The sequence below is a fragment of the Coloeus monedula genome, assembly GCF_965178545.1.
Source record: "Coloeus monedula genome assembly, chromosome: 2".
In the NCBI taxonomy this organism is placed as follows: Eukaryota; Metazoa; Chordata; class Aves; order Passeriformes; family Corvidae; genus Coloeus; species Coloeus monedula.
In genome coordinates this window covers 110,639,152-110,650,582 of record NC_138782.1, presented here as the reverse complement: position 1 = coordinate 110,650,582, position 11,431 = coordinate 110,639,152, and the positions used below count along the sequence as shown (strand labels likewise).

At 43.4% G+C, this 11,431-nt stretch overlaps 1 protein-coding gene across 1 annotated transcript; it reads right to left on the bottom strand.

The window, feature by feature from the left end:
- Nucleotides 1–502: 502 nt before the first annotated feature.
- LOC309583812 (b(0,+)-type amino acid transporter 1-like) lies at nt 503–11,093 on the bottom strand (the record flags this gene model as incomplete). Its single annotated transcript, XM_082299636.1, has 7 exons — nt 11,053–11,093; nt 9,345–10,095; nt 7,579–7,712; nt 4,639–4,768; nt 2,321–2,445; nt 1,779–1,866; nt 503–736 (listed from the first exon to the last, which is right to left on the bottom strand). The coding sequence occupies exons 2-7, from the start codon at nt 10,086–10,088 to the stop codon at nt 503–505; spliced, it is 1,455 nt and encodes a 484-aa protein (XP_082155762.1). The 5' UTR covers nt 10,089–10,095; nt 11,053–11,093.
- Nucleotides 11,094–11,431: the final 338 nt, after the last annotated feature.

Below are 11,431 nucleotides of genomic sequence, written 5' to 3'. Positions count from 1 at the left end.
TTCCCAGAGTAAATACCAGAGTGGAAAAGGTTTTATTTGTTGTGGGCATGATGAGCCATTGCTTTATTGATTTGAGAAGCTCTGCAGTCACAGTGGGCAAAACTGGGTGTAAATAATTAAAGGCATTGCCAGGAATGGCTTAGGGGTCCAGCCTGCTATTGGAATAATATTTCATTGTCTGTCTTTTGCTGCCTTTTACCTTGAAATATAACATCTGAGATTCTGAGAAACAGCCCTTCTTGGGACGAAAAGTATAAAAGCACATATTCCTTTGGAATATATATGTCATTTGCCAAGGCAGAGCTGAAAAGGAGAAAGACATGTCCCCAAAATTTTAAGGAAACATGAGGAGTCATAGCTGTAGTCCATCTCACCTAGACACTTAATGTCACTCTCATTCTACTCATTCCTCTTTACAGAAGAATATTTTCTGAGCCTTGAAAACCAAGGTGCTGGGATAAACCATGAGGTGCAGGCAGCCATGTGAAGGGCAGATGTTATCTCAGTTTGCATCCTTGGTAGTTGGAGCAACTTCCAGCAACAACTGGAGGTGTAAAGTGACTCTCTCTAAGAAGCGAGGGTGGTACTTGAAGTGAACCAGTGGGAAATAAAAAATGACACCACTGAAAATGAACAGGACGATGTAGAGGATCTCTATTTGGGGTTGATCAATGATGGGAGCTAACACCAGGTACACAGCTGCCATCAGCACGATTATGGGGATGATAATTGGGACCTGTGAAAGGAAAACATCAGCATAAAGACTCATGTAATTCTGGGCCACTGTAGGTTTGGACAACTCTGGAAACCTTTCTGCAACCTGGGGTATTACCTAGAAATACCAATTAATTCAGCAATCCTGTTTCCCAGCCTACCCCCACTCAAAGGCTGAACACCCCTGCAAGAGCTACACCACCATATCACACCTTAACCCCTGGTCTTTCCTGCCCTCCTAGACCTGAAGATGCAAACTACTGGCTTTTGTACCACGTCTGTTCTGGCTCTCCCTACTATCTTGCATCTAAAAGCCAAGCTGTAGACAAAACACAGAGTAATTGTATACAAATCAGCTTAGCACCATTGCACAGAAAGGTTTATTCATGTGTTGACAGACAGGTGGACAGGCAATCTTGGAGGCAATTTCTGTAAGCCTGGTCAGAAAGCATTTAAACTTCAATTGGAAGCCACCCTTCCTCAAAGGAGGGTGCCTTGTGCATTCACTAATAATCCTCAGTCACTGAGGAAGCACTGCAGATCAGCTCGCTCATAGCATCAGGGGAAGAACACGTGACTCCTGATTTCCTTCCTTTTATCTGTTTTTTGGGGAACAAACCTGTCCCCATGTCATCTCAAAGGACTTGGGGCACCCCACCTGAGTTTTTTTTCCTCTGCAAGGTTCTTATGCCTGGCCTACCCTCCAAGGGGTTTGCCCAAGGTCTGCGAGCATAAGCAGGTGATTATATTGTTGATCAGGATCATATTTCATTTACCACTTAAATCTTTTAGAAAAAAAGAGGATATGGTAGATACATTTTCCATAGCGAGGAGGCAGGGCATTATTAGCTTATCAAGACAGAGAATTCAACCTTGACTGATGCCTGTATATTCACACTATCTCACCCCTTGTTGACTTTGCTGAGACAAAACTTGAAATGAAAATAGGAAGGACAACCACTTTAAATCTATAAGCCACCAGTGCTCACTCTTTTCTCTTAATGTTCTCTTAGTCATTTGAACAAGATATGAAAATATGTGAGTGTTTTATGTTATTACTTTACCTTGTAAGATCTTGGCAGTTCTGGTTTCTTGATTTTTAAATACAGGAGCCCAGAAATAGTCATGCCATAGAAAAGCCATGCCATAAAACTGGAAGAAAAGGAAAAAAATTAGACAGCATTAAACTTGGGGTGAGATCATCCAGGAATGTCAGGCCTGCCTTGCAGATCCCAGATGTTCATATCTTAAATTAAAAAGGTGAATATTGATATAAATTTAGTAGTTCTTCCATTCATTACCTTTCTAGCACAAACAATGAGAACTTTAAAATTATCTGAATATTACAGATACATTTCAGTTAGGATGAATCACATTCAGTTAAGTCTATAGTGACAGAAGCATTCATGCATTGCAAAGGTGCTGGTTCCCAAGCTCTTTCTTTTCTTTCTTCCCTCCTCCTCTCCGCAGTATTGGTTAGAAAGCAATAGCCCAGCCTCAAAAAGATATTGCGAGAAAATACTTATAAACAATGTCATATAATGTTATAAATACTTATAAACCCAGGAGCACAGGAGATGTAAACAGAAACCCTACACACACATACCTGAAGAAGTTCACGATACTGGTGAAGGTTCCTGAAATTATCATTATTAAAGACATCACAGACGTGAACAGTAGAGCAGGGGAGGGTGTGAGGCATCGCACATGAGCCATGGACAGAATAGCTGGCTGAAAAACAAAGCAAAACACTGTATCATCATATCAGGGACCCAGAGGTCCTCAATCATCCCCCTCAGCTGCTGGTGGGAGCTTTGCCTGCAGCCAGAGCCACTCGTAATCAGCAAATAAGCAGCATATAAAACCAGACCAACTCTGAGGAGTGTAAATACAGAAAACTCCTTCAAGGGTATTTTTATTGTGTCTCACTGGTTTCATATCAAATATTCTCAATTTGAGCAGACAAAATGAGGTTTTCAAACTACTGATGTGACAGACTGAGTCAAATTAGAGCTTTCCTGACCACCATGAGGACCTTTTGCCATGGAGCCACTCTTCTGCCCTCTGTCACATCTCTCTGGGACTTGACTTCTCTTGGGATGACTGGAAAATGAGCCAAGGACTAACCCTGAAACATTTACATAACTACAAATTAAACCAGGATTTGTTTCAGAACATAGAGAGGCTTAGTAGCCTCTTTATGGTTTGTTTCATTGGGAAAGTTTAATGAGAAATGCTACTTTACTTTTTTTTCTTTTCTTTTTTTTTTTAATTCCCAACCAAAATATTGAGTGTCTGAGAAATGGCATAAATGTTCAGCTCATGGTCTGGTATGGTCAAATTCAGACCATCTGTGCACTTCTCAGCACAGAACTTGCCATGATACAGCAGGCACTGTCCTTAGAGAGAGAAGTTGAGGAACCAGTAACCACTGAAACCAGGAACCACCAAAACCAGCAACCACCAGTCCAGTCATTTCCACCAACCTGGTCATTCATATGCATAAAAGATTCTCTGCTGTGAACCAGGAGTGGAGCTGGGATAGAATCATAGTTTCATAGAATAATTTGGGTTGGAAGGGACCCTAGAGATCATCTAGTTCCAACATCCCTGCTGTAGGCAGGGACACCTTTCACTGGACCGGGCTGCTCAAAGCTCCATCCAACCTGGCCTTGAACTTCCAGGGACGGGGCATCCACAGCCTCTCTGTGCAACCTATTCCAGTGCCTTTGCACCTGAGAACAGGAATGCCAGATGCTATGGGTGGGAAGGACCAAAAAAAGCAGCGAGGTTCAGGAGGAACACAAGAGGCCTGCTCAAAACAGAGGAAGACAAATCCAGCTCAGCCCTTTTTCTCTTCTTTGTGGAGCAGTGTGGTTAACTGTGTTTGGGGGCTGAACCTGTGAGTGAGGGGGTCTGTATCAGCAGCTGGGATGGGCAGCAACCTGAGAGGCTTGTATGCCCAGGTACCAGCAAATGGGGAGACTGGGATCCAGGGGCTGAATGTCAGCCCAGCCACTGGAGGGACCTACAGTGTACATATATTTCTATATGTATTTCCCACTAATAGACCCCTGATCAGCCAGAGAGGGTAACAAACGCCCTTGGTGCTGTTAGTGCTGATGTTTGTGTGAGCCCCAGATGTGTCTGTATGTGCAGCTTTATGTGCCCTGCTGTCTGTGTATGTACATATACAGCTATACATGTATGTGTGTGTGTATATAAATGTGTTTCATACCTGTGTTTGTGTGTGTGTGGCTACTGGGAATACAAGCTGGACTTGCTGATTGGACCAGGGAGGAGGGAGCTGCAGCAGCCTGACCTCCACTGGGCTACGAGATTTGGCCCACCTAACAAAACCAATGATAAACCCAAGCTAGGAGGGATGTGAGGCTTGGTGTCACCTTGTAATTGCTATGAGGCTTGAAGAGCAGAGATATCCTATGCTGCATCTAAGCTGCACTACCCATGAGAAGGCTGGAACAACCCTGAGACCAACCTGTGTAGTCAGTATAACATGTGAAGGCAGCTGGCTGGTGCTGGGCTACCTTCCCAGTGCAAGCAAAGGTGCCTTACCACACACAAGCATGGCCAGGTTCCCCTTCCCTGGCAGGTATATTGACTGGGTCACCCCACAACCTGTGCCTGGTGCCCCAATGCAGCAGTATTTGAGTGGTTCATTTCAAAGGTGTTCTTAAAATTCAGGCCAGATGTGAATACGTACCTTTTTGAAAGCACCTGACTGAAGAAGAAAGCCCAGAGACAACACGAAGGAGATGGGGATTAAAGTCTTTGAGCAAGGAACAAAGCCCTTGAAGAGCTATTGCTCTGCCAGTTGAACACACACAGTGTTTTCCTCTCTGCTGTAGTGTCACGAGAAGGTGAAGTTGCTCAAAGCAAACCAGACCCTTTTTTTGTGCTTACCATATGGCCCTCCCTGGCAGCAACGTAGCACACGCGGCCTCCGCTGAAGAACGTGCCATTCGATGAACCAAACGTAGACAGGGCCACCGACAGGGAGATGAGCCATGCCCAGCTGCCCAGGACTTTGTCCCTGAGGTGGCAAAGAGTACACAGCATGAGATGCAGTTCACAGATGTATTGAATACTCACTCTAGAACCAGACAGGTTTCTTCCCTCCATTATTCTTGTATTACACTGGATTTTTTCCCAAAGTCTTTCTAATGATTTAAAGTCTTCTTGCAATTCCCATAATATTTAGCAACTAGTAAGTATGTCTTGTCTGACAGCTTTTCTTCCTCCTTGGTGTATATGTATCTACTTCTATCCACACTGCAGTGGTGTACAAAGCTGTCACCACAGGCAAAACCACCTTTTTTGTGTACTGATGCTGTGGCAAAAAGCCTGAAGATGCTGCTATCACAACCAACAATATTAGCTTGGAAATCACAGAAAAACTGTTCCTGTCACACTGGAAGAAATATTCTGTGTTATAACCTCTTCTTCACTATGCATAAGATTTTAACCCTTTAATCCCACATGCACCTATTAGTGCTATTCTGTGAATCAGGCTTAAGCCAAAGCAATGGTTTGAACTCCAGATATTTGGTTCTAAAGCATGTTCAGACATTTCTGGTTTGCTTTCTCCTTAACAGAAGAAGTAGCAGTTACAAACAGAGTTCAATGTAAACATTTGGAAGGAATGATAATCTTCTCACCTAAAAGTGAAGATTGTCTTCTGAAATGAAGCAGCATTAAGAGTATTAATTGAGTAATAAGTGCTGGTGTTTGGGGTAATTGTCACATACACAAACACTCTGTTTATCTAATTGGCAAAAATTCAAAACTCAGATGCTTTTTAGATCACTTTATTTACTAGCAAACTGAAACCTGCAGTTGCTGTTAAATCACTGTCATCAAAGAAACACTGCGAAGAGCTTCCTGAGCTCCTTTTGTGGCTGCACCTCTCACCACTGAACAATGTTTCTTTCGGGCAGTTTTCCTCTCATATGGGGAATAAATGCATTTAAATGTGACAAGTCCTCCTCTGGCTTCTTTATACTCCTCCCATTCTTTCTTAATGGCCTGAATAGCTGCATCTCTTGCTTGTGAGCCACAGACATCAACCCCTCCTCAGAGTCTGCCTTCCTACCTGTCCTCAGCCTTTGAGTGCCCAGCTTTCCTGTCACTAGTTCAGTATTTCTTCCTGAATTGCACTCTTGGGTGAAAAGGTTAATCAGGCAGGAAAAGGAGATGTGTTACAAAGGAGGAAGCTCAGGAATAACTTGTTAATTAGGAATGATGGGAAAGGAAGTGCAGGGAAAGTTCATGACACTGCAGGCTAGTGAGGCTTTGTGACATGCTCAAACAAAGCACTAGACCTTTAAAAGCTCCTACTCATAATGACGGTGAAAGGCTATCAGGGAACACATCCAGCAAGAGCTCGGTCACGTCTTCAAATGGGAGATCTTGTGAAATGCACACAGAAGCAAAGCTGCTGCTGACTTTTTAGGAAGAGGATGAGCAGCACATAATCCGTGGATACACCATGTCATCATTTCTGCCAGACAACTCATTAAGGGCTAACAGGAATTCTGTGTCTTTGGAAATATTTAGACAAAGGCTGGGTGTTCTGGTGGAAGATCATTGATAGTGTCTACACCTCTCCTGATGGTCTCTTCCTCCTAAATTCCTTGTCTTGCACAGAAACAATTTAATATCACCAAACACTTCAGGTTGATGAGACGTAGAAACTGTTTCTCTGTAGCTCTGGAAAAGCACAAGCCAATTGAAGTTACAGTTACCAAAGGCTACCCAACCTGTGTATAACACCTCTCAAAGGTGTTGTTGAGATCAGTGTCATTTTCCATTTCCCCCCAGATTGAGAAACCGAGCCAAAAGACTCTGGTCTGCTCTAAATTCCAGGTACCAAGTGGACAGGATTCACACAGATGGCTCTTGTCTCATTCCCAACCCCCCACTTCTGCATTAGCAGGGCAGCACATTGCCCTCTCCATTTCATTTAGATATTTGGAAATATCTAAAATGTGGGTCATTTCTCAGTCCCCCGGTCTGGATATGTACCCTTGCTGCATTCCCACTGCCTGTGGGGAGATGCTCCTGGTGTGACCTTCACCTCTCCTTTATGGACACTTTCCATGAGGTAAAACATGAGGGGGGGGGGGAGCTACAGGCTCCCAGTGTAAATGAATGAGAATGGGGAGTAAGGGATGGGCCATCTTGGCAGCCTAGATGCACCTTGGAGACCATGGCCAGATGAAGCTGGTCAGGCTTGGCCTCACAGAACCACAGAATTATAGAATCATAGAACAGTTTGGGTTGAAATGGACCTTGAATATTATCCTGTTCCAAGCCCCTGCCATGAGCAGGGACATCTTTCACTAGACCAGGTTGCTCAAGGCCCCCTCCAACCTGACCTTGAATGTTTCCAGGGATGGGGCATCCACAGTTTCTCTGGGAAACCTGTGCCAGTGCCTCACCTCCCTCACAGGAAAGAATTTCTTCCTTATGTCTAATCTAAACCCATTCTCTTTCAATTTGAAGCCATTCTAGCTTGTCCTACCTCTACAGGCCCTTGTAAAGACTTCCTTTCCAGCTCTCTTGTAGCCTCTTCAGGCACTGGAACATGCTATAAGGTCTCCCTGGAGCTTTCTCTCCTCCAAGCTGAACAGTCCCAGCACTCTCAGACAGTAGTGTGCTTCAGCCCTCTGAGCATCTTTGTCACCCTCTTCTTCTCTGTAACATGGCCTGACAGGTCTTCCTGGCCTGATCAATGCAATGCTGCCATTCCCTCTGGGAATAACATTTAAATCTCCTGAAACTCAGGAGAGAACCAGTATTTCATGGGGCTGCATTGCCTGTGTTGCCCCACGCAGAGCTCACCCCCAAGTGACGGCCACAGCTCCTGAAGACAGCAGCTCAGAGGGAGTCATGGCTGCCAAGTAGCTCACGTTTACCAGCAAATACAGGCATGTAACCAAAGGAATGGCAATCATCAGAGCTCTGGGAAGGGTCACCTGGAAAAGAGATGACAGCAGTGTTAGGTGCAGCACATTTATGCCTGTACTGTGCTTTTTTTGTTTGTTTTGTTTTTGCCACCACCCACGTCTCTCATTCAAATTCCTCCGCTCCCTAAGCTTTTCCTCAGAACAAGACATAGATCCAGATTCACATGGCAGTTTTCACACCAGTCTCCCAAAGATGTCAGGCAAATGGTGAGGTTGTACAGTTCCAAAGTTAGTCTGAAAAACCCCACAACCAAACAAAAAAATAAATCAAACAAAAAGGACCCACCAAACCTTATTAAAAAGATTTTGATTCATAGCTGCCCAAGATGTCTTTTGCATACTTCTTGATTACTTTAACACTGATTTATTCATTACTAGTGTGTTATGTCTCCTGGTGTGCTGCATCTTCCCATAAACATCTCACTGCCATGGACAAAGTTCCAGTGTGTGCTGCATCACATTTAACTTCTCTACAGTTTAAATCAGAACAGGGGTTTGATACCAAAATCTCAAAGGGGATTTGCTCTAGGGAGGAAATATTTCTTTTTTCTTAATGTCAGGATTGTGTCTTAGAACACCACAGGATCATTATAAGACTCAATAAAATCAACAGTGTCTTACGCAACTGAAAATACTGGGAAATGGCAACTGAGAACCTGAAATATCAATTTTTGCATTCCCCATTCTCAACACAGGACAAGATATAGCAATTCCTAATGTTGTTGTCTCCACTCTGGAAGGGCCTGAATATCAGTGCTCACAATCCTGTGGGAGAGAGTGGCCCTGGAATCTTGGCTGCCATTCAGGTTAATATTTAACTCTGTATTTCCCTTTAATCTTCAGGATCTTGTGTGCTGCACTGGTAGAAAGCACGCTCTATAAACTCTGCACTCACGCAACTCTCGCAAAGTAAGAGTTGTTCACTGCTGCAGTGTTTGATCTGTGAAAATGGGTAATATGGTGCAGAGAAGGCTGATGTGAGATGCAGGTGAGCTACTTCAGTGCCTATAGCACAATGCTAAAATGTAGATGTTTAAAGATAGGGATCATTCAGAGAGTTAGACTCCTTCTTCAGTGAGGCTTAGCTTGCTCTTAAATTGCCCTTCCATGCAACAGGGAGAGATAAAGTAGTTTTCTGAGTTTTCTGATGCATAGATTATGGATCAAATCTTTAAGGGAACATGTGGTGTTAAGAATCCTTTATGGATTATAGCAGTGAGTGCTTTTCTGAACAACTCTAGGTGTCTACAGCGAGATCCTCTAAACACTGAGATAAAACTTCATCCCCAAAGCATCCAAGTGCTGCCTAATAATTTTTTTCCGATCAATGGAGTATTTTAGGACTTTCATAAGATCACAAATGATTTGGATTGGAAGGGACCTTAAATATTACCTAGTTCTAACCCCCATGCCATGAGCAGGAGTTCCTTCCACTACACCAGGTTGGTCAAAGCCCCACACAAACTGGCCTTGAACACTTCTGGGGATGGGGCATCCACAGCTTGTGTCAGTGTCTCACCACCCTCACTGTAAACCCCTTGATCACCTTTTGTAACACAGTCACAGATAGAATCAAACATATTAACAGCAGGATTAAGTAAAACCCAGCTCACTCACTCATTCACTCACTCATTCACTCACCTCAGGCTTCTTCAGTTCCTCAGTTAAATAATTTAGGTTGTTCCATCCATCATAGGACCAGAGTCCCTGGTAAAATGCCACTCCAACTGTGCCAATACCTGCAGTTGTGCCTTGAAAACCATTCTGAAAACTCTGAGTTTGTCCCTTGGCAAGCAGCACCAACCCACCCACCACGATCACCAACAAAGCCAAGAGCTTGGCAGCTGTAAAAATGTTCATAACAGATGTTGCCAGCCTCACGTTGAGACAGTTGATGATAGTTAAAATCAAGATGCAGGCAGCAGCTGTACATTTGATGGCAACCTGTGGAGATGAGCATCCTGGGTAGAACGGCGCGATGGCGTACTCAGCAAAGCTCAGACAGACAGCTGCCAAGCCAGCTGGTCTCACCAGGATGACAGAAGTGTAGGCAAAAAGGAAAGCAGGAAAAGAACCAAAAATCCTCAAAATGTAAATATATTCTCCTCCAGACTCCTTAATTATTGTTCCAAGCTCAGCGTACGACAAGGCTCCAAACATGGCCAGGAGACCACATGCTGCCCAGATCAGCAGGCTGCTGGCAGGGTTTCCCATGTGATGTAGTACCCACTCAGGGGACATAAAGATCCCTGAGCCTATCATGGTGCCTGCAATAAATGACACGCCACTAACCAGGCCAACCTCTTCTTTCAGTCTTAACTTCTCCTTCCCTTCACTCAGATCTGTGGACGAATGAAGTGGATCTGTCATCTTCCTTTCCCTCATTGTGGAAATGTGAGGAGATGTTGTAAGGAGAGAATGTGAAAAAAGATTAAGGCATTTGAATAAGGACTACCTCAGGCTTTAAGGTTTAGTCAATAATTACAAAAGTCACTGCTGAACACTGTTGAGAAACACAAACTTATCTTCTGCATTTCACATTCTTTCATTACCCATCTTATCTTGGTGATTTATTATGCCAAGTTTGATTATCCCTGAATCTCACTGCAAGCAATGGTAATGGATAGTATCCAGCACCACCTCAGAATCACTCAGCATTACTGGACTGTGATCCTGGTTATCTCTCCTTCAAATTACGCTTCAAACAGCATCTGAAATAAGGATCAGGTAAGCAAAGTCCCCATGCAAATCTGGACTTTATTCTTTGTTTAAAAGTCAGTGTTCAAGCACTCGCTTCAGTGCTCAATCATATTTTCATTCTTCACTGTAACATGATCCAACAAACAAGTCTGCCAGCCAACATGCTATGGCTTTGCTCAACAAGGAACATTTCCAGTGTCTCAATCAAAGAAACAGAAATGTTTTGCTAAAAACAGTCCAGAGATTCTTTTTCTGCACAGTAGTAGGGGACAATAGGGGCTTTTTCCAATTTTAGAAAGTGCAGAAGAGCGAAAAGGCTACAGTTACATTTTTCCAGGGCCTTTTTACCATTGTACATAAGGTGTGCACACTTTTACCAGACTATGATCTTCAGAGCACTTTGTCACAGCTCATTGTGCACACATTTCAATGCACACGAGAGAAACACGGCACAAGCTTTTGAAGATACCTCTGACCCTTACTTAGATATCTAACACATAGAATTCCAGACCTTGAGGCAGGTCCTGCTATGACTATTACATTGCATGAGGTTGTATTTTGTGATCAGTGATGTGTATGAAGTATTGAGTGGAAGGGAATTTCCACATGGATTCCCTTGAACATGAACTAAACTTTACTGGAGAGTTACTGTCCTTGGAGGTCTCTTGCAAACTTCTGTTGTGATAAATACCAGAAGTGAGACCTTTCTCTGCCCTTCATGGCAATGACAGACCTTGAATCTTTAAAACTATCTGTCCTCCTCAAACATTTGAACTTAAAAAAGCATGACTATGAACAGAGCAGTATTTTTATTGTTTGTCTAAAAATTCCTTCTAAATCACTCAGACCTTTCTTTCTTTGCCATTCTGTAAAAAAAACCCACCAAAAATCTAACTAGCTTTGCAGTTCTCTGCAAGAAGAATCCAAGATATCTCTTGGACCCTTAACAAAACTCATGGGTCCACAAGAAAAACAACATGTACAAGTTGCATAATTTTGCATCCTAAGGCAAATAAAGTTCCTCAAAT